The sequence below is a fragment of the Nicotiana sylvestris genome, chromosome 7 (genome assembly GCF_000393655.2).
Source record: "Nicotiana sylvestris chromosome 7, ASM39365v2, whole genome shotgun sequence".
NCBI classification, from domain to species: domain Eukaryota; kingdom Viridiplantae; phylum Streptophyta; class Magnoliopsida; order Solanales; family Solanaceae; genus Nicotiana; species Nicotiana sylvestris.
Window position 1 is genome coordinate 118255501 of NC_091063.1, and position 24372 is coordinate 118279872.

Sequence of the window (24372 nt, forward strand, 5' to 3'; positions counted from 1 at the left end):
GGAACTTTCCTTCTAGATCCACTAGACCCCGCTCCAAATACCCTAGTCGCTTGTTGGCGCTGACAGCCATATCCTTCCATTCCTCGATCAACTTCTGATGGGCTTCTTGTATTTCCCGATGCTCACTTTCACACTCTCGAATCCTCTTGCGCAGTTGATTGTACTTAACCCGTGCTTTAGCTTTCTCGTCGATGATTCAGTGTCCGTGAATGAACCCGAGCTGACCCATACCATTGTGATTATCTTCCAACCAACCCGAATAATGCAGCACGCAACCAGCGTGATACCTGTCTGGCTCAATAGATTCTTTCCCCAAAACGAGCTTGCAATGCCACATGTGTTGAGCTTGGCATTTGTGAGGGCTATCATCGTCCTGGAAATCGGCCCTAAAGTGACTCATTTTGTCGACCCTTGGTATGATTTGCTTTCTTCCAGCCTGCCTCATGGCTCGGAGGGGAACATAGGGATAAGTTCCTCTTAGACCAATGAGTATGAGAAATGGTGCATCTCGGGATCGAACAATGAATTCTTCCATAGGGAACCATTCGACCATCCACTGTACCTGGTCTTCTTTTAGATTCTCAAATAGCTCCACCCATATTCCAGCGTCCTCTGGCTGAGCGAACATGTTAGGCATATAATTCATACGCCTCGGCTGGTGGAAGGCAATGTGATCATCCCAGTTTCTGCGTAAGATCTCTTGTCGGTATTCTCCTTTCTGGAGGTGCTCCATGAGCCAAAGCTGAAGTAATAAATTGCATCCCTCAAAATGACTAGCCTTTCGCTGACAGTTGTCCAGAGCCCGATATATCTCAGCAACAATCATGGGCACTATGCTGAAAGGTTGTCCGCCGATTCCTTCCATCAGAGTCTTTGTTACCATGGCCAATCTGGTGTGGATCCTAGCCTTCTTCATAGGGAACACTATCATCCCTAGGAAACAAAACATGAATACGAAGACCCTTCTGTGAATATGCCCCAGTGAGGTGAGGGCAAATTCATCTGAGTAGGTGCGGTATGACTTGCTATGGCCGTACTTCTCGTACAGATAGTCGAATGGGATGTAGGAGTCTTTCAAACAGGTCAAGTCTGGATTCTTCTTCAGTCCCATCATCTTAAGGAAACCCCTACCCTTGCGATTCTCTAGCATAAGCAGACCCGGAGTCTCCCAAGGAATACCAGCTAAGCCTCCTATTTCTTCGAGCAAAGGAGTCATTTTAAGGTTCCCGAAGCGGAATACAGACCTGTCACTATCCCAGAACAGAGTTGCAGCCTCTATGATTTTGTTGTCAGGCTGGATTTCTAGAAGAGAAGGCAGATTCCCTAAGTATTTACGAACGAGTGTCTGATCACTGGAGTGAAGATATTCCCACCAATTCAGCAGCCTTGGATGAATGTTGGTTACCATGCCGAATCTGGGGACTTCGTGCCTCATTTTCTGCAAAACAGAGTGTTAGACCCTTACCCCGCCAGACTCGACTATTTAAACCAATAATTAGCATAAAAACATTTAGTTCTCCAAATAAATGCACAAAACATGTAGGTGTCCATTTGGGTTTCAGGGAAACCCGATGGACTTTGGACAAGGCTATCTTAATGAGTCATTATGTGGACAACATAACTGACTCGGCTAGGTTTGACCATGATGCATGCACAGTTAGACAGAGTAAGGTTTTTATTGGGTACCCTTGAGCGGACAACTCAAGAGGGAAAGGCACGGAACCGCCGACTGCATCGCTGATCGACTGATTTTACTGCAAATACGCCTTTGCCGAATTTAAAGGGTGATAATATTGGAAGAGCGCAACCACTCATTATAAGCGTTGCTATGGTGTTTGTTTGGCACGAGTGGGATATGATGTTGAAGATGTAGTTTACAAGAATGAAATAAATTGACATGTATTTTCACGTTCATAAGATAAATAATTACAATAATTGTAGTAATTACAACAACATTGAAATAAAGCAATAAAGGAAAGCAGCTAAAGGAAAGAAAAGACATGAAGAGCCAAGTCAGTTTCGTAGTGAAAGAATAAAAGACAGTAAATAAAGCAATTAATGAGATAGTAAAGTCACAAGCAACATGCAATGGTAAAAGCCTAAAGAAAATCCCTAGCAGAGTCGCCATGCTATCGACGCCCCCTTTTCCTCTAACCGTGGGGTCAGAAATCGGGTATACGACATTGGGAGGACAACTCTATTCCCTTTCGAGAATAGGGTTTGGAAGTTGAAGAGTCGCCACCTAATGATTATAGTGCATTAGAACACTTTAAGAAGGGTTTGAGATGAAGAGACCAGAGATTAGGGTAAGGGCTAGAAATTATCCCGAGGGGAAGGTGTTAGGCACCCCTCAAGATCTACTAGTGTGGTTCCCGGCCATGTTGCAATTGTGACTTTACAAGTAAACAATCAAGGCTCAAATAAGGATTCACACATAAGATTGCGACCAAGTTGAAAATTTTCAAAGATAAGTAGAGAAGGCAGAAATTCATGAAAAAGAGATTTGAACAGTTTTACAGGAAGAGATGAAAGCAAGTAAAGGGAGAGGAGTCCTAAGTTTATCATTAATATGGATCACTTCAATGCAATACCCAGCGATCACTCCTCAGAAGAGGGGTCGCACATGATATTAGCGCATCGGTCATCATATCCATATCTACCCTTCCCACTCCGTTAAGGTGTTAAGGTGCGAAATGGTATCGTTATTTATTGCATGCTATTACCCGTCCCAACCTATCAGTCCCGAGGTATCAGGACTTCTAATCCTAAAGGGGAAGGAAACGGATATAGGCATATATGGGGGTTCAAAGGTCAAAATTCTAATTGCGACATACAAAACAAGTAACAAATATAAGGATGAACAAAACAAATAGGTAAGGCTCAAGTAAACCCCTTAACCAAACAAACACTTAGTTTAGCATGTCTTAGCATATACTGATTTGGTCTTAAGTTAAAAAAAATCAAGCGGCAAGCGGACTAGTTCAACACATACATTTAGACAGAAAGTCTACATTAGGCAACTCAGATCCGATTGTTAGAGATTAAGGTATTTCAAGCGAGTGATTTAAAAGGTACTGGTTTCAGGAAAAAGTAGTCCAATGCGGAGAAGTTTTGAAAAGAAAGTATGGACTGCAGTAAAAATAAAACACAAAAATGGTTGTGAAAGAGTTTCAGAGATAGAAATATATAAGGAAAAGGGTAAGTTGCAACTGTTTTAAAAGACAATTTCAGGGTCTGAGTAAAACGTTTAGGCAGAATGTTTAGAAAGAAACTGTTTCAGAAAAAGATGCCGATTTGAGGGATTTAAAAGCATACTGAGTCAAGAGAGTTTTTGTCAAAGAATTAAGACTTCTGAAATCGTTGTTGTATTAAGACGTTAAGGACCAGTTAATAGATCATTATTACTTTAAGCGAATCAGACGAGTTTGATGTTGATCCTATAGGCATGATATCTATTTTGATTTTCTAAAACCTATTATTGAACTTGTAAAAATGATTGGGTTAATTAACCCTACAGTTTGCCTAATGCATATGCATTCCTTATAGGCATGATCTCTATATGCATTGATTCATGAACGTTAAGTCCTATAGGCATGATTTCTATGTGATTTGTAACACAATGAAGCGTTAACCCTATAGGCATGGTCTCTAGGTGATGTGGAACCAGAATTATTGAACAGCCCTATAGGCAGGATTTCTAAAAAATTACAATCCTAAAGCATGGTTTCTACCCCTACTGATGCAAGAATGTAAAACCCCTCCCACACCCTTTTACTATATTCCCCAAATCCTTTATACAAATTATTACAGACCAAAAGAAAGAAAATAAATACATTAAAAACTAACAGCTAGATCTGAGCAGCCTAATTCAATCTTAATGCCCAACAACATGTGATTAACCAATTCCGAATTTCCAAAGCCTTCTCTTTATCCAAAGTGTTTCAAAGTTCCAAAGAATCTCAAGGATTCCCGGCATTGCTTACACTCAGGATACCATTTAGAATTAGAATAGTGTAGTGCGGAACTGCCAGCCCTCAGGCATCCAAGTTCAGTGGGAGCTCAAGAGTCCCAAAGCATGGCTTACCAGAGAGGGGCAAAACTTAGAACTAGGAATGAGTGCAAAGTGAAAGAGGGATTGGGGAACCATAGCAAAGGGTGGTCATGCCCAACCATGGGTATAGACTGGCACACCCCTGACCAATTTCCTGGTCCAAACAAATTAAGATCAGACTTTAGAAGTCAGACTTGAGTTTGGATGGTGATTAGAACAACACCAGACTTAAGTCAAGGCTCAGCACATAAAGGGGGAAGAAGGGAGTGGGAATTGATTTGAGTAAGGGTTCAATGACCTAGTTCAAAGTCATGGGCAGCAATAACAGGGTGCTGCCATGACTCAGAATTGTACTCTCACACAAAAGGGGGTCAGAGGGAAGGGACTCACCTAGAAAAGCATTTACAGAAACACAAGGAAAGAAAGAAAGCATAATAGGCTAAGGGTGCGGAAACATAAGGAAGGAGAGCATAACAGACTAGGATGTAGATGCATAGTGCAAGAAAGCACAACAGGCTAGGAGTAAAATAAACACATAGTAGAGAGGGTATTATTTAACTAGAGTGACATACCAATTGCAAGTTTTAGAACAGTAGAACAACAAAAGTAACTAAAACAGCCAGAAGTCAGCAGGATCAAAATCCAAATTCCTCCGCAAGTACTTGAGAGTTCAAAAGGAACTCAAGAATGTTTCAGACAGTAAAAGAGAAGAGGAGCATAGTGCTCAGTATTAGAGGTAGAGTAGTAGTAGAGAGAGTTTTTTTTTGAAATTGGATAGTGTTCAATTGTGAAAAAAAAGTGCTCGAAGTGTGTTTGAATTCTGAAGTGTTTTTTTTGTGTGTTCGTGTTAACAGAGGAGCAGGTATTTATACTTTGAAATCAGGGTAAGCAAGGCAAGAAAATAATCATGTATCAATTAAAATCAATCAATAACAGAGATTCCTTTATTTAAGGAGTCCAAATTTGAACGGTAAAAGACAGAAATTATTTAAGGAAAGGGGATCAAGTAACACATTGTGCATAGCATACAAATAAGGGGTAAATACATAGGGGAGGATTTGAAACACACGGTTAAATAAATAAGGCAAGGAGTAAATCAATTAGTACATAGTAAATCAGGGAATCAGATATTCAAAATCACTAATGAACCGAGTCAGAAAATAGGGGAATCGAAAGGTTAGAGAGGGTCTTCAAATTAAACAAGGAATGAATCAATCAAGCTTACACAAGGAAGTCTGAAATCAGTCCCAAAATCAGAGGTTATTCTGAGTGGGAAATTCTACCTATAAAGAGTGCATAAACTTTAAACATGCGAGGCTGGATTTCAATCAAAAATCAGTGAGTAGTGGACTATAGGCAAGAGGGAATATCAGAGATCATGCAGAAGGTCAGGCAAAGATGAAATAACTTCAGGAACTCAGAAATTAGGGATTTGAAACCAAACAAGTTCAGAGATGGGAAGCAAACAAGTCATGTAACAAGTGGCCTCAAGAACTCGAATGAAACCCCCGAATTCTAGGGTTTTTACCATTAATCGAGTGTAGAGACGAAAGCAAGTAAATCAGGCAGGAATAACAACAAAATAAGTTCAGAAAACCCGAAGGAACTTAAGACCTTACACATTTCATGAAAACATAATAAAAGAACAAGATACAGTAAAAGAAATTATAAGGAAACGGTAGAAGAAAGTATAGTCGAAAAACACACACAAGAATCACAGTAGAACAAATACAGTAAAAACACATGAGAGTCATAGTAGAGCAAGTAAAGCTAAAGAAACCCTAAGTCGAAGAAGATGAACGGTTTTGAAAGCAAAGTTTTGAAAGAAACTTCGAGAAATCGTTTGAAAACCTTAAAATAAACATAGATCTAGAATAGATCTAGAGAAATTAGAAGAACCTCGAAAGGCTAGGGTTTCAGAAGAATCCTAGAGGCGAGAAAGGCCTGGAAAAGGTCTGATCTGAGTCGGATGAGTCAGAGATAGGATCAGGACATGCCAGAGCAAAGCCGGAGATGGCCGTGAAACTTGAATCGGCGGAGATTTGAGCGAAAACCTTCAAGGTCAGACCTCTATTCTTCAAGCAGCAAGTGTACAAGAGCACATGGAGGTGAGTACAGGTCACCCAGGGCTTGAGATGCCATGGGTTCCGGTGAAACAGGGTAGAAACCGGTGGGGAAGATTAGGGTTTTGGAGAAGGCTTAGAGAGAGTTTGAGAGGACGAGGGTTTAGAGGCAGTGTATCTGATAGAAGTGATTTAGGGTTAGGGTGTAAGTGGGAATTAAAAAGGAAAGAACTGATCGTGGCCGTTGATCAGAATGATCAACGACCTGGATTAAAAGGGGAGGCCGGGCGGGTTAGGTTAGTTGGGTCAGGGGCGGGCTAAATTGAAATTGGGTCGTTTGATTTGGGGATTGAAATTGGGTTGAATTGGGGTGCAATTTGGGCTGTAATTGAAATGCAACTGGGGCTAGGTTTTAAATAGCCACTTTTCACCTTTCTATTTTATAAAAATAGTAATAACAATTTTAAAAGCAAATTAAAAATACTAGGTAGGAAAATATTATATAAATATTAATTTAAAAATATTGGAGCAAATTTTATTGTTATAAAATGCTATTAATTACAAAATAGGCTATAATTGTAATTATATGCAATTTAGCTTTAAAAATGCCAAATAAATTGGTAAAAATATGCAAAAATCACATTAATTATATTTTGGTGTAAATATGAGAATGAAATAAGTTATTCATCAAAAATGATAATTTTGGGAATGATTTTGGATTTTTGTGGTATTAAAATCAGTAAATTGGTTTAAAAATCACAAAAATACCAAAACTCTTGGGTGTGCTTATATATACACATATATGCTATTTTGAAAATATTTGGGTATAAAATACATAGGGAAAAATTGGGTATCAACATCTACCCTTATGTCCCTCTCCGAGTTATGAGACAGACTGGTAGGAAGCAGGTTATACAAAAGGTCGACAAGATGAGTCACTTCCAGGCTGACTTCCTAGCTGTTGACAGTCCTTATAAGTGCCAAGCTCAACATATGTGGCATTGCAAGATCATCATGGGAAGGATAATATCGAACCAGACAGATACCATGCTGGCTGCACCCCATACTATTCAGGCTGGCTGGAGGATAATCACAATGGTATGGGCCAACCCGGGTTTGTTCGAGGTCACAGAATCATCGATGAAAGGGCTGAAGCACAGGTCAAATACAACCAACTGTGCAAAAGGATTCGGGAATGTGAAAGCAAGCACCGTGAGATTCAAGAAGCCCATCAAAAACTGATTGAAGAGTGGAAAGACATGGCTGTCAGTGCCAACAAGTGATTAGGATACCTGGAACGAGGTTTAATGGAGCTGGAAAGGAAGTTTCTCAAGAGGATCGAGGACTGCCAGAATGCTGAAGGAAATGAGGGTGGAAACCTGGCCAAAGCCTACCTGCTGCTGGGACTTCGCGAGCTGGTGAAGCTATTAGATGGAGCCAAAGATGTCGAGTCTGGGGAAGGTCCTTCTAGGACCAAATAGATAGGAGTTTTCTTTTACTTTATGAAATGTAATATGGTCAATGGCCACTAGTGAAATTTTATTCCTTGTTATTTAGTGTCGTTTTGGAATTCGTCTACTTTTTATCAATAAAATGAGGCATTAGCATTCTAAGTTCTCTAAATCAATTTGTCACTAGGCCTACCTCGGGCACAATGAGGCTCCCAAATTAGGACGCGATTTACATTCTTGCACTATGTGTTTAAATATCGCAACACTTTCTTATAATCCCCATGGACTTGTTACCTTTTTATTTTACTTTTTGTTTATTTACTCCCCTCCCCAAAGGTTAGTTCGTGCACTCTGGCATCGTCATCATATTCCACAAGATCAAAGGGCCCTCTACCCACTCCTCCTCCTAGTCCTATCAGAAGCAGGAACAAAGGAAAGATGGAAGATTTGAACAACACCAGAAAGGAAAACTCAACTGAACGGGTAGAGGTCACTCATGGTGCTCATATCTCCAAAGAAAGTGCATCCCAACTCGAGTAGAAACTGGTGAAATTTCAGGAGGAACTTGATCAGGTTCGGAATCTGGCAAACTTGTCATTTTCCCTCACCACTCCAGATATCAATTTTCCAAATGCTCAGAACCCCACGCCTCCACAAAATATCCTAAAACCACAAAATCATCCCGCTCCTCACCACCACTGCAATACTTGCCACACTCCACTACTCATCCCAGAACCTCTGAATTTCACAAATGACCATTCACCATAACACCCCCATCTATGTGGAAACCATGCCACCCTCTACCCAACCTGTCTCAAGCACACTCGTGTCTGATGATAAAGACTCACTCATCAGGAACCTAGTTGCAGAACTCAAGAGATTGACTTGTCGAATTTAGGGTGTCGAAGGAAGTAAAAGGATTGAAGGGTTGAACTACGAAGATCTTTGCATACGACCGGATGTCGAATTGCCCGAGGGGTATAAACCTCCTAAGTCTGAGTTGTTTGATGGTACAGGGGATCCGAGAGTCCACTTGAGAACATACTGCGACAAGTTGGTCGGAGTAGGGAAAGACGAAAGGATTCGCATGAAGCTTTTCATGAGGAGTCTGAAGGGAGATGCTCTATCTTGGTACATTAGCCAAGACCAGAAAAAATGGTCGAACTGGGTGAGTATGGCGTCCGACTTTATGGACAGGTTCAGGTTCAACACATAAAATGCACCAGATGTGTTCTACATCCAGAACTTAAAGAAGAAGCCCACGGAAACATTCCGCGAGTATGCCATTCACTGGAGATCAGAAGCTGCTAAGGTCAGACCTACTTTAGAAGAAAAACAAATGAACAAGTTTTTCGTCCGGGCTCAAGACCGGCAGTACTATGAAAGGCTGATGTTGATTGAGAGCCAGAAATTTTCCGACATCATCAAGCTAGGGGAAAGGATCGAGGAAGGCATCAAAAGTGGTATGGTTACAAACTTTGAAGCTTTGCAAGCTACCAATAAGGCTTTACAGTCTGGGGGTACATCCAAGAAAAGGGACGTAGGTTCCGTAATGGTTGCACAAAGAGCTAAAGCCCCTATCAAATACCAAGACTATCTGATACCTCCACTCACATATCAGCCTACCCCGAATTACCAAGCACCCTCACCCTCTTACCAAGCTCCATCACCTACTTACCAATCACCCCCACCTCCTACATATCAACCTACTTCACCCAGATATTCCTAACTCGCACATGTCTACCAAGCCCACAATGCTCAGCCATCCCACTATCAATCACCTCCCACACGTCAAAACTTTCCTAAACCTCGACCAAATTTCGACCGTAGACCCTCCAAACAGTATACCGCCATTGCTGAACCGATTGACCAGCTGTACGAAAGGCTCAAAGCTGCTGGTTATGTCACTACTATCCCTGCTATAACCCCTGAAAACCCTTCTCAGTGGGTCAATCCAAATAAATCATGTGCATACCATTCCGGCATGAAGGGACATACCATTGATAAATGCCGCTTTCTGAAAGATAAGATCCAGACTCTGATCGATAACAAGATTATTGTAGCAAAGGAGCCTACTCCGAATGTCTGAAACAACCCTCTACCGGACCATAAGAGTGGAGGTGTTCACATGATTGAAATAGAGGATGATTGGGATCCTAAAGGATCGATCGGTTTAATCACAAAAGGTGACGAACCAAAGAAGCCGATAATCACCCTCAATCCGATCGAAGTCCAGACTCATCCTTGTGGGGATGCCGAGGTAAACATGTTTGTACCACTTGAATTTGAAGCACCACCCCCTACAAAGACACCAACATCAATTGAAGTTGAGTTTGGGTCTCCAGCAAACGCACCCGCACCGTTTGAAGTTGCGGTTTTACCCTCCAAAATACATGCTCCATTCGGAGTAAAGGTGCCCATCCCAATAACAATGTCGGTTGTAACACCGTTCCATATAAATACCATACCTTGGGATTACACAGCCGAGGTGAGAAGGAAAGGGTTCAGGGAAACAGTTGCGGCACAGGGTATGACAAGAACCGGTAGGGTTTATATTCCGGAGCATTTAGCTGAGTCGAGTAAGTAGGCTTCTGGTTGGCCGACCATTACTAAAACCAGGCCCAATGATCTTTGGAGAAAGATACAAGCCAAGGAATACTCAGTCATTGATCAGCTGAACAAAACACCAGCACAGATTTCTATCCTAGCTTTGCTGCAAAGTTCCGACGTACATAAGAATGCCCTGTTGAAGGTGCTGAGTGAGGCATATGTACCAAGCAACATCACCGGAGGAGAAATGGCAAACATGGTAGGGCAGGTATTGGAAAGTCACAAGATCACTTTTCATGAAGATGAGCTGCCACCAGAAGGGTTGAGTCACAACAAAGCGTTGCATATCACTGTGCAATGCGAAGATTATTTTATAACTAGGGTCTTGATTGATGGAGGGTCCAGCCTCAATATTTGTCCGTTGGTAACACTCAAAACATTGGGAAAGGGTCTGCATGAGATCAAGGATGGGGCCATCAACATCAAAACTTTCGACGGTTCCCAAAGATCCACCATTGGGGAAATCAGCCTGTGTTTGCAAATGGGGCCTACTTGGTTCGATGTTGATTTTCAGGTTATAGACATGCCGGCATCTTACAACTTGCTGTTGGGACGGTCGTGGATTCATGCCGCTGGGGCCGTAGCATCGACACTACATCAGGCGGTAAAATTTGAGTGGAACCACCAAGAGGGGATCATTCACGGTGACGGTAGCAATCCCATATTTAGTCGCCAAACCATCCCAGCGATTAGAGGAATGATAAGTATAGGTAGGGAAACCTATCACCACATCGAGCGAGTCAATGCCGTACACAAAGACAAGTGATGGGGCAAAAAAATGAGAGCATACTAAATTGGTGCGGATATGAACCTGACAAGGGACATGGCAAGAACCTCCAAGGAATCACCAAGCCTATCAAACTGAAGAAACATGGCACCACTTTTGGTCTGGGATATGAGTATACTTGGGAGGAATTCGACAACTGGTCGCCCCCATGGCGCGGTCTATACTGCCCCTAGAGCAGCCAATACCATATTTGGAGCAGACTTTCCAACCAGCCGATGTTATATATGGGTCGGAAGAAGAGGAAGCACTGGCAGCAGTAAGGAATTTGTTCTTAAAAGATGATGACATGGATTGTTGTGTCATTTTCGAGGAGGGGGAGGAGGAAGGCCCTTCCATACAGGTTGTAAGCCGAGGATCATGCCTCAACAATTGGACCATCAGAACCACCAGAGTTCGGAAAGCCTCAGGGTAGCAAGGCTGAACAAAGAATCATGCACTATCTTTTATTTTTACTAGTTGATTTTCCTTTCGCATTTTTGAATTTTCGCAATAAGATCTTCCAATGTTCAAAACAGTTATGAAATTTATCAAAGCATTTCGATTTCCTTACAAATCTTACTCTTATTATTTTCTCTCATTACTTTACTTATACAGCATTACTATTACCTATCTTGATGAACCAATGGATGTGACATGCAACGAGACAACGCAATAACGGACATAGATTCAGAGGAAGATGATTTACCGGAAGAGATTGTTAAAGAGGTTGAAAATTTTGAGAACATACCTAAGTCCAACCTAGATGAGATCGAGATTGTTAACTTGGGAGATGCAGAAAATATCAAAGAAACTCGGATCAACGTTCATTTGTCACTGTCAGGAAAGGAAGAATATATAGAATTTCTGAATGACTATGAGGACATATTCGCTTGGTCATATGATGACATGACTAGTTTGAGCATATCTATTGTGGCCCACAAACTGCCAACTAATCCGACATGTCCACCGGTAAAATAGAAGCTCAGAAAGTTTAAACCCGACATGAGTCTAAAAATCAAGGAAAAAGTCACTAAGCAGGTCAAAGCTAAGGTCCTCAGGGTAGTAGAATATCCGACATGGTTAGCCAATACTGTGTCGGTGCTGAAGAAGGATGGAAAGGTTAGAGTTTGTGTCGACTATCAGGATCTCAATCGGGCCAGTCCAAAGGACGACTTCCCCTTGCCGAACATACATATCCTGATCGACAATTGCGCCAAGCATGAGTTGCAATCATTTGTCGATTGCTTCGCTGGATATCATCAGATTTGGATGGACGAAGAAGATGCTGAGAAAATGGCTTTCATTACGCCGTAGGGGATGTACTGCTACAAGATGATATCATTCGGGTTAAAGAATGCAGGGGCTACATACATGAGGGTCATGACTACTATCTTCCATGATATGATACACAAGGAGATTGAGGTGTATGTAGATGATGTCATCATAAAGTCCAAGAAAGCCATTGACCACATGGAAGATTTGAGGAAGTTCTTCAACAAACTGAGAAGATACAGCCTGAAACTAAATCCCGTGAAATGTGCATTTGGGGTTCCTACCGAAAAATTACTTGGGTTCATTGTGAGTCGCCGAGGGATAGAACTGGATCCATCTAAGGTCAAAGCTATTCAAGAACTGCTACCGCCAAAGAACAAGATGGACGTAATGAGCTTCTTGGGAAGACTTAGCTATATCAACCAGTTCAGAGCATAATCTATGGTCATCTGTGAGCCGATATTTAAGATATTGAAGAAGGACATCGCTACCACATGGACTGATTATTGCCAAAAAGCTTTCAACAGAATCAAGGAATACCTATCAACACCACGAGTCTTAGTTCCGCCTGAGCCGGGTAGACCTCTATTACTCTACCTTACAGTATTGGATGTAGCGTTCGGTTGTGTTTTGGGGTAGCATGATGAAACAGGGAAGAAGGAGTAGGCCATCTATTACCTCAGTAAGAAGTTTACCCCGTACGAGGCTCAGTATTCTCTGTTAGAGCGCACCTGTTGTGCTTTGACTTGGGTAGCTCAGAAGTTGAGGCACTACTTCTGTGCCTATACTACATATCTCATATCAAGAATGGATCCCTTAAAGTACATCTTTCAGAAGCCCATACCCACTGGCAAGCTGTCCAAGTGGCAAATCCTGTTGAGTGAATTTGACATTGTCCACGTGACTCAGAAAGCAATCAAATGACAGGCACTAGCAGATCACCTTGCTGAAAATTCCATGGACGGAGAATACGAACCCCTAAAAACATATTTTCCTGATGAAGAGGTATCATTCATAGGAGAAGACATTGCAGAATCCTATGATGGTTGGAGAATGTTTTTAATAGAGCAACAAATTTCAAAGGAGTTGGCATAGGAGCGGTCCTAGTATCAGAAACCGGTCAGCATTATCCAGTATCTGCCAAACTCAGGTTCCCGTACACCAACAACATGGCCGAGTATGAAGCCTGCATCTTAGGTCTCAAGATGTCCATTGACATGAACATCCAAGAGTTGCTAGTAATTGGGGATTCAGACTTGCTTATACATCAGGTCCGAGAAGAATGGGCGACCAAGAACTCCAAGATACTCCCTTATTTACATCATGTGCAGGAGTTAAGAAAGAGGTTCACAAAGACAGAATTCCAGCATGTTCCCAGGGTCCAGAATGGATTCGCCGATGCACTGGCTACCCTATCATCCATGATACAACATCCAGACAAGAATTTCATATATCCCATTCCGGTAAAGATCTATGATCAGCCCACTTACTGTGCTCATGTCGAAGAAGAAGCAGACGGAAAGCCTTGGTTTCATGATATCAAGGAATACTTGGCCAAAGGAGAATACCCAGAACTTGCAAATCCTACTCAAAAACGCACACTTCGGAGGTTGTCCATTAATTTCTTTCATAGCGGAGGAATCCTGTATATGAGGACTCCTGATTTAGTATTGCTAAGGTGTGTCGACGCAAAGGAAGCATCCGGGCTATTAGAGGAAATTCATGCAGGGACCTGCGGTCCACATATGAATGGCTTTGTTTTAGCAAAGAAAATACTCCGAGCTGGTTACTTTTGGATGACTATGGAAACAGACTATATCCAGTATGTCCGAAAGTGCCACCACTGCCAGATACATGCAGACATGATAAAGGTGCCTCCAAATGAGCTTAATGCAACAAGCTCGCCATGGCCATTCGCCGCCTGGGGAATGGATGTTATCGGAACAATCGAACCCGCCACATCAAACGGACACAGGTTTATCCTAGTAGCAATTGATTATTTCACCAAATGGGTTGAAGCAGCATCTTACAGGGCAGTAACTAAGAAAGTTATGGCGGATTTCATCCGCGACCGTATCATGTGTCGGTTCAGAATTCCAGAGTCAATCATTACTGATAATGGATCCAACTCAACAGTGATTTGATGAAATCCATGTGTGAAACCTTCAAGATCAAACACAAGAATTCTACAGCTTACAGACCTTAGATTAACGGAGTCGTAGAGGCTGCCAACAAGAATATTAAGAGGATACTAAGGAAAATGATAGAGAAGCATAAGCAATGGCACGAGAAGATCTTATTTGCTTTATTGGGACACCGTACCACAGTCCGCACATCGACAGGAGCAACCCCCTATATGCTGGTTTACGGTACAGAGGCAGTCATTCCTGCCGAGGTGGAAATTCCCTCATTAAGAATCATACAGGAAGCAAAGCTAGATGATACAGAATGGGTGAAGAATCGTTACGAACAGCTAGCTCTTATAGATGGAAAGAGAATGAATGCAGTTTGCCATGGTCAACTTTATCAGAACAGGATGTTTAGAGCCTTCAACAAAAGAGTCAAGCCAAGACAGTTCACACCGGGGCAGTTGGTGTTAAAGAAAATCTTTCCACATCAAGATGAAGCCAAAAGGAAATTCTCTCCCAACTAGCAGGGTCTGTACATGGTTCACCAGGTTCTAACAGGAGGAACCCTCATACTCGCAGAAATGGACGGAGAAGTCTGGCCAAAGCCGATCAATTCAGACGCAGTCAAGCGATACTATGTGTAACCTTTATGCTTTCTTTTATGATATAATTTGAACTACGCCTGACCTGATTCCCGTTTAAGAGGGGATACGTAGGCAGCCCTATGGGTTCAGTCACAATTCAATAAAATTTCCATTTCCCCCGCTATTGGAAATTGGGGCAGAATTTTGAGGAGGACCCTCAAAATTTCGAAGTCGATTCCAGCCATTTATCATTAACAGTGGTCAGGAGCAGCATCCCAGTAAACTGGGGCAGAATTTTGAGGAGGACTCTCAAAATTCCAGAGCAAGCGAAGTTCATGTCGCAGTCGTCGGTTCATCTAAAGAAAATTATTCTTAATTATGCACTTATGTTATGCTTTTACTAAATCATGCATGTTTATTACTAAAATTGCCTTGTTTAGCAACGCTACCCCAATGATACGTACAGTATCACCAGATCAAAGCCGAGCAGGTCAAGCAAAGCCAGCGGGGATATGAACTAACTTTTTCCCCTTTACAAACTCACGATTGTTTTTGGATGTAGGCACTTGAGTTGCAAAATCATCAAATATACTATACGCTCACTCACAAAGTTCAGGAATACAACTCTCTGAACTGTTGTGCGGATAGTTGCACTTGCTCGCAACTGTTATCCGCACAATAGTGTCCCCAGCAGGCACAATATCCCCAGCAATCACGATACCGGAATCCGCTATCAGCTAAGAAAACTCTATTGCCATTTGCCATTTTTACTTCCTACATAAGGCTACCATTCTGCCTTTCGAGGTTAAGCTCTACCTCCATCTGCATTCTCTGCATTACATAAGGCTATCATTCTGTCTTCTGAGGTTAAGCTCTACCTCCATCTGCATTCTCTGCATTGCATAAGGCTACTATTCTACCTTCCGAGGTTAAGCTCTACCTCCATCTGCATTCTCTGCATTGCATAAGGCTACCATTCTGCCTTCCGAGGTTAAGCTCTACCTCCATCTACATTCTCTGCATTGCATAAGGCTACCATTCTGCCTTCCGAGACTAAGCTCTGTTTCCATCTGCATTCTCTGCATTGCATAAGACTACCATTCTGCCTTCTGAGATTAAGCTTTACCTCTATCTTGCATGGCTGAAAGATCACCACTTCATTTACATCTTGTATGGCTGAAAGATCGCCACTTCATTTACATCTTGCATAGCTGAAAGATCGCCACTTTATTTACATCTTGCATGGCTGAAAGATCGCCACTTCATTTATATCTTGCATGGCTGAAAGATCGCCACTTCATTTACATCTTGCATGGCTGAAAGATCGCCACATGCTGCATCTCATAGGCTGAAAGTTCGCCAAATCATCCCAAGGCATCATTGTTTGGAGGCACCATATTCATAGCCCAAGAACGCCATGACATGGCCTGAGGACCCCTTTTATCTTTTGCATATCATTATTCAAAGGCGTCATAGTTCAGAGGCATCATTCTCATAGCCCGAGAGCACCATTTCATGACCTGCAAATCCTTATTATACGCTTCATGGACCAGGACGTCATGGTCTGAGGACGTCATCCTAACCGTCCAAAGACAACATTTCATGGTCCGACGGGAACTTGCATCATGTTTAAATTTCCACAAAACATATGATTCATTTGCAGGTAAACCGGCGAGCAATGGCCATCTTAGCAGAAGAAATCCCGCTCCAGTTCCCGCAACCCTATTAGACTTTAACCATCCATCCTAACCCAAATATCGCGTCAATCTTGGAAAATCTCCATAGGCATATTCCGCCAACGGATCCTGGAATACATATGGACTGATTCATGTAAGACCGGGGATATGTAGGCAGCTCAGGAGCCAGAGATCGGTCAAATTCTTCAAACCATTCCGTTCGGTCAAAATTGGCCATCATATCTTTACCCGATAACTCTTTCATCCTTCTCGGGTAAAGAAGGGCAGCTGTTGATACCCAATTTTTCCCTGTATATTTTTATATGCAAATTACTTTTAAAATAGTAGGTATATGAATATATAAGTATGTCCCAAGGTTTTACTATTTTTCTCTTAATTTTTATAGATTTTTAAATCTATTTATTGCCCTATTTTATCAAGAAAAACCCAATAATTATCCCCAAAATTATCATTTTTGGTGATTCACTTATTGTATTCTCATATTTATATTAACATATAGCTGTCATAATTTTTGCATATTTTTACAAATTTGTTTAGTATTTTTAAAGCTAAATTGCGTATAATTGCGATATTAGCCTATTTTAAGATATAATTGTTTTCATAATTATAAAATTGACTCCAGTATTTTTAATTTTATAATTACGTATTATTAATAATTTTAGTACCTTTAATTTATTTTCAAAAATTATTTTACTATTTTTATAAAATAAATAATGGAAAAATGGCTATTTAAATGTTAGCCCCATTCATTTCAATTTTAGCCTTATTTGAACCTCCAATTGAACCCAATTTTAAACCCAATTACCCTGACCCAAGCCCTGTTTGAACCGACCCAAACCCAACCCTGTTAAACTGCCCCACCTACTCAATTAATCCAAGCCGTTGATCAAACTGATCAACGGCCACCAAATACCCTTTCCTTTTTTAATCCCGACCTACCCCCTAACCCTAACCATTTCACAACCCCAGCTGCCTCTGAAACCCTGCACTCTCTCAAACTCTCTCAAGACTTCTCAGAACCCTAACCGCCTCTCACCGCTTCCAACTTGAAAGCCACCGGAATCCATGGCTTCCAAGGCTATAGGAGTCTTATACCTACCTCTTGTTGCTCTTACACGCCTGATCTCTGAAGATTCAAGGCCTGACCTCGAAGGTTTGCACCCAGACCTCTGCCGATTCAAGTTTCCAGAGTCATCGCCGGCCTTGCTCCGGCATACCATGGTGTTTTGAGCCTGGTTCTGACCTCTCCGACTCAGATTGGTGACCTTTTCAAAGCCTTTCTCATTTCTAGGTTTCTTCTGAAACCCTAACCCTTCGAGGTTTTCTCCGATCTCTTTAAATTCGTTGTGTATCTATGCTCTCTTTGAGTTTTCAAACAATCTCCCTAACTTTTCTTTCGAAAATTACTTTTCAAAGTCTTTCTTTTACTATTTAGGGTTTTCTGAAAATGCTTAAGTATTTCTCTAACTTTCTTTTCCTTTTATTTTGTGTGTATTTGCCTCTACTCTTATACCAAGTATATTCTTCTACTGTGCTTTCTACGTTCCGTTCTTGTATGTTCTTCTACTGTGCTTTCTATACTATGCTCTTGTATGCTTTTCTACTATGTCCTGCTATTTTTTTCTACTATGTTCTGGTATGTTTTGCCTACTGTATTCTTCTACCGTGTTCTTAAGTGTTCTTACTATTTTCTTCTATTGAACTTTGTTTAAGTTTCTTTTAAAAGGATCTTCTTAAGCATGCTTTCTTCTACTGTTCTTATCAATCTTTTCTCATCATGTTTTGAATTAGTTTCTTTACTTTATTTGCCTTGAACCCCTCTACTATATTTACATGCTATTCATGAGTTTTGGTGCTGGAAGAAGCATGTTAGAAGTTTCAGTTCTTTTCTGAAACCTCTAAATATGTTTCGATTCGACTACTTGCCTCATCATCTCTGTACTTGATTCAAGGTGGAAACCCTAGAATTTGGGGGTTCTGCCGAGGTTTGATTGAACTAGGGTTTTATTTTAGAACCCTTAACTCTTTCATACTGACTTTGAGTCTCTGAACAGAGTTTGGACATCTTTGTTTTCATACAATGCTGAACTTTTTGCTAAACTCTTCTACACTGGATTTTTCTACTGATTTACAAGACAGTCTTCTTTCATGCTCACATGCTCCTTATATATGATGAATTTTCCTCTAAATGGTTTTTCAAATTTGCAATTAGTGCAAACTTCCTTCTCAATATGGATTGATTGATTTCTTTCCGTTGTTTGATGATTCTCCCTGTTACACGGCCTAAGTTAAAACCCTTCTTCACCTTTTCTGACTTGGTTCATTCATGTAAAATCTCAGACTCTTTTGATTTACTGTTTGTTAATTGATTTGCTTACCTTATTTGCACAAACCTTGTATTTCAAAACCTTGTCCTTAAATAACCTTTTATGTATTTGCCCCTGATTGCATGTTGTGCACAAAGTGCTTACTCAATTTCTTTCCTTAAATGGTTTTCACCCATTTGAATCTGAATCCCTTAATTAAAGGAAGCCTTATGTAATTGATTGACAATCAGTTCCTTAACTGTTTTTCTTGCCTTATTTCTGCCTGATTTTTACACTATAAAAGGCACGACCCTCTTCACACACTACAACATCAGAATCCTTCTGATCTCACACTCTCACATAATAGTATTCTCTTCTTGACTGCACTGTGGCCTATTTTACAAGACTTACTGCTTTCCTTTACTTGTTTCCCTGAAAAACTGGTATGTCCTGATTTAATTCGTAGCACCACAATAATGTGTAATTACTGCTTTTGTATCCATGTTCATAAGCTATTTCTGTATATCTCAGCACTTAAACTAGCATGTTGATTTCCTTGTGTGTGTTTTGTTTTGAACCCCCATTCCTCTATTACCCCTATGTGTTTTGAGTGGTGACTTATGGCATGGCAATGTAAGTTGTTGTCCATGAATTAAGTTTGAACCGCTAGGGTCTTTACCTCTAAGAAAACAGGCCAGAGGGTGTGCCAGCATCTCCCATTGTTGGGTATGCCCTTTAGCCCGCTTTTTTGTTGCCTCTTGCAACTTCCCATTCCCCTATACCCTTATGTGTAATGATATGAGCTGCTTTCTTTTTCCATTTTCCCTTTTCAGAATCCTACTTCTGCACTTGCACTCTCTCTTAGTCCCTAAGTTCTGCCCCCTATTGTGAGCCTTGCCTTGGGACCTCGAGCTCCCTTTGAACTTGGACACCTGAGGGCTTGCCCTTCCACACTGTACCATGGCTTAATCCGTGATACATTTGGGTGTAAGAACTGCTCGAAGTTCATATGAGACTCTTAGGGAACTCTGACACATCCCAAATAGGAGAAAGGCTTTGAAATATGATCTCTTGGAGTTGATTTACTTCATCATTCAGATAGGAAGTCTGAATCAGGCTCTCCTTGGTTGTACTTTTAAATTTCTGATGTATTTTTCCTTTACTTTACTTTTTCTAGGTTGTAATAATTTTGTAATAAAACTCTCGGGGATGGTCAGTGAAGAGGGAGGGTAACTATGTATGCAAAAAGGGGTAGATAACCTGCCTATAGGAGTTTATGAATTTCTGCATTCTCATATAGATACCATGTCTATAGGAATCTTGCATTCGCGTCTAGATACCATGTCTATAAGAATTTCTGCATATATACCATGTTTATAGGAATCTTGCATTCTTGTCTAGATACCATGTCTATAAGAATTTCTCCATAGATACCATGTTTATAAGAATCTTGCATTCTCATATAGGTACCATGTCTATAGTTTATTTCTGAACTTCTGCATAGCATATAGATATCCTGCCTATAGGAATTTTTGAATTTCTCCACATCATGTAGATATCCTGCCTATAGGTTCTTTCTAAATCTTGCATATGCATTCCTCATCAAGCAAACATGTTCATAGGTCTTAAATAACCAACTGCAATTAGATATCATGTTCATAGGCTTTAAACGAAATTCAGCATCTAGATGTCATGCCTATAAGGTTTTTGCATTTTTTACTACATTTATAAGAGTGTCCAAAATCGACAATACATAGAAAGCATGCATATAAGAGCCTTAATCGAATCTGAATCGTTTCACTCACTTATAGGTCTAAAACCAGTAACAATGACGCATGCTCTTTTGTTAAAACTCGCCTTTCTTTAATAACAGATGATTTTCTCAAATCAGTATGTATTCATGTTTGTTTTATTGTTCCGGAATCAGTGGATATCATGCCTATATGGGTATTCATCTAACACTTAGGCAAGCCATAGGGTGAAAGTTTATAAACTGAATCAGACTTTTATCAGCTACAACCAGCAGGCAGTCCTGATTCGGGCTTCTTATCTGAACTATGTAACGAATCAATCTGCCTCCACCGTTTAAGTTTTAATCAAACCCTAAACAGTACATGCAAGTCATGCTACATTATGTGCTTTTTTGGTTTAAAGGAGGTCTGTTTGAGCCCTTTTATTTGTTTATATGCTTCCCCAAACTTGTTATATGTGTTTTGTTTGTTGCCTTAGTATTTTACCTTTTGAAACCACAAATAAGCCCAATACCTCCTCCCTCTAGGATTAGTAGTCCCAAGTGCCTCCGGGGTTGATAAGATTGGGGCGGGTAATAGCATGCAATAAGTAAACGAGACGATTCTGTACTTTAATACCTTAATGGGGTGGGAAAGTTTAGACATGGATATGATGACCACGCGATAATATCACGTGTAACCCCTCACTGAGGAGTGATTACCGGATGTTGTGTGGGATAATCCATATTATTAATAAACCTAGGACCCACATTCCTTTGTTTTGTTTGTTTCTTTTAAATCTTTTTAAACCATTTCTTTTAAGAGAATCAACTCTTTTTAGTTCTCTTTTCTTACTTTTGTTTATTTGTAAACATTACGTGAAAATCCCCTCTTATTTGAAGCCTTTATTTGCCTATGTGTTATTTGCACTTAAGTCACAATAATAGTTTGGCCGGGAACCACACTAGTAGATCCTGAGGGGTGCCTAACACCATCCCCTTGGGATAATTTCAAGCCCTTACCCAATCTCTGGTTACTCAAAACAAACCCCTCCTAGTGTCTTAATGCACTTTAATCATTAGGTGGCGACTCTTCAATTCAAAATCCAATTCCCGAATGGGAACGAGTTGTCTCCCGAATGTCATAAACCCAATTTCGCGAGAAAAAGGGGGCACGACAGCGAGTTACAATAGTTTGAAAGGAATAATATTTGGCACCTGGTACCCAGACCCTCAGATCGAACCATTATAGGAACCAGGTGAGTATTCAGAAACAATCTTGATGAACATGGAATTACCACAAGGAACAAGGCATGACTAGTGGTTCAAGGCTACAATCAAGTTGAAGGGATTGACTATGATGAAACGTTTGCTATGATCGGTCGCATGGAAGCTATTAGAATTTTAATTGTTTTTGCATCTCATATGGAATTCACCTTGTTCCAAATGGATGTCAAAAGTGCATTTTTGAATGGACTCCTTAAGGAAGAAGTCTATGTAAAGCAACCTATAGGGTTTGAATGTCATTAACACCCTGAATATGTGTTTAAACTGGACAAAGCATTATACGGGCTGAAGTAGGCTACTCGAGCTTGGTATGAAAGGCTATCAAAGTTCCTCTTGGAAAATGGCTTTAAAAGAGGGAAAATTGACAACACTCTGTTCTTAAAGAAACGGGGAAGGAACCTGCTCATTGTTCAGGTCTATGTTGATGATATCATTTTTGGGGCAACAGCTGATTATCTGTGTGAAGAATTTGCAAAACTTATGGGAAGTGAATTTGAAATGAGCATGATGGGGGAACTGAACTTCTTCTTAGGTCTTCAAGTAAAACAGTCTCCAAAGAGTATATTCATTTGTCAGAAAAAATACATCAAGGAGCTCTTGAAAAGGTTTGACATGGAAGCATCAAAAGTGATAGACACTCCCATTTCTATGGCCACTCGACTAGACATGGATGAAACTGGATCTCCTATGAATCAAACCATGTGTAGAGGCATTATTAGGTCTCTCCTCTATCTCACATCCAGCAGACCTGATATTGTCTTTAGTGTGGGGCTATGTGCAAGGTTTCAATCAAATCCCAAGGAATCTCATTTGAAGGCTGCCAAAAGAATACTGAGATATCTCAAAGGAACACATGACCTGGTTCTGTATTATCCCTCGGGTGACAGTTTTGATCTCATTGGTTATGCTGATGCAGACTATGCAGGTTATCTTATGGACAGGAAAAACACTTCTGGAATGGCTCACTTCTTAGGCTCATGTCTTATCTCTTGGGGAACAAGGAAGCAAAATTCAGTGGCTCTTTCAATAGCTGAAGTAGAATATGTAGCCGCAGCATCCTGTTGTGCTCAACTTCTATAGATTAAGCAGCAACTGGAGGACTTTGGGGTAATCACTGAGAGTGTGCCCCTTCTATGTGACAATACCAGTGCACTCAACATGTCCAAGAATCCAGTTCAACATAAAAGGACAAAGCATATTGATGTGAGATATCACTTTCTGAGTGGATAATGTGGAGAAAGGGCGGATATTTATGAAGTTCTGCAGCACAGAAGACCAAATTGCAAACATTTTCACCAAGGCATTAAGTAGGGAACAATTTGAAAGAAACAGAGTGAAGTTGGGGCTTTTAAAGCCCAATTGAGAATGATTTCTCTTTATCTGGCTATGAAAATCACCTTCAAGAAATAACTGGTTAAAAGTGTTTCCTGGCCATGTCTAACTCAGTTTAATACCATTGCAGGTAAACACGCATGATGAGTATAAAACCTGTAGATATAGTGCATGAATGATAAAAGATGATTGATTCCTTCAAATAAAAGGTCAAGAACCTGGTTCTTGTACCAACAGTTAGTAGTTCTGTGCATCCTTTAATACACGTCTTAAAAGGGTATAAAAAACATCTGCCATGTCATTCAACTTTTCAGATCCACTGTCACGTCTTCACTTCAAATCGTTCCATCTCCCTCTGAAACGCTGCACTTCTCCACGCCCAACCGCCATTTCAGAACTGGTGCCTATTCTCTCTCTTTATAATTATCATCTCCTCATAAAACCCCTCTTCTGTTCTTCCTAACCATAAGTCCTTCATTAGAATTTCCCAAAATCATCTTCACACCATCTTTCCCATGGTTGAGATAAACTCCAACCTCCCTGACTCAGTTGTACCTACTACTGATAAACCTATGGAGACTTCCGTTCCTACTGAGCCTTCCTTACCCACTCTTACCCTTTCCGCTAAAATCACACCACACACAGATTCCCCATCTCTCTCTATTTCAGAAACCCCTAAAATTGTTGCTCCGTCATCTTCATCTTCTGAGGTTCCCACTAGTCAAATACCAAGTGGAGAACAAGGTCAAAACCCAGAGGTCACAAAGAGTTTCCCTATCGCTGCTACAGATTCTGTGGTGGCAGTAGTAATAATTGAGGAAGAGAATGTTGTAACCGTCTTTGTGGTGTCTTCTGAGGGTGTATTGCATGAGATCATCTCTCAAAAAAATGAGGTATAAGGTGTGAGGGACGAAGGGACCATTGTAACTGTTGAAGGCTATGCACTAGCAGATACTACTAGGCCCTCACATGAGGAACCTGATCCCTCTCCGGAGGACCCGGGTCAGGGCTCTCATTCCCAGGATAGTTCTGCTCCTGCATTCGCTGTTGTGCCCTTGGAAATACAAGCACCTGAAATGAGGTCCAGTGATGAAG

The 24372-nt window shown here is 40.9% G+C and overlaps 1 protein-coding gene across 1 annotated transcript; it reads left to right on the forward strand.

Annotated features, from left to right (window-relative positions):
* The first annotated feature begins 7421 nt into the window (after positions 1-7421).
* Positions 7422-23025, forward strand: LOC138873681 (uncharacterized mitochondrial protein AtMg00810-like). The gene is made up of 3 exons (XM_070152158.1): positions 7422-7575; positions 14589-14719; positions 22240-23025. Exons 1-3 carry the CDS (start codon positions 7422-7424, stop codon positions 23023-23025), a joined length of 1071 nt encoding a protein of 356 aa, XP_070008259.1.
* The last annotated feature ends 1347 nt before the right edge of the window (positions 23026-24372 follow it).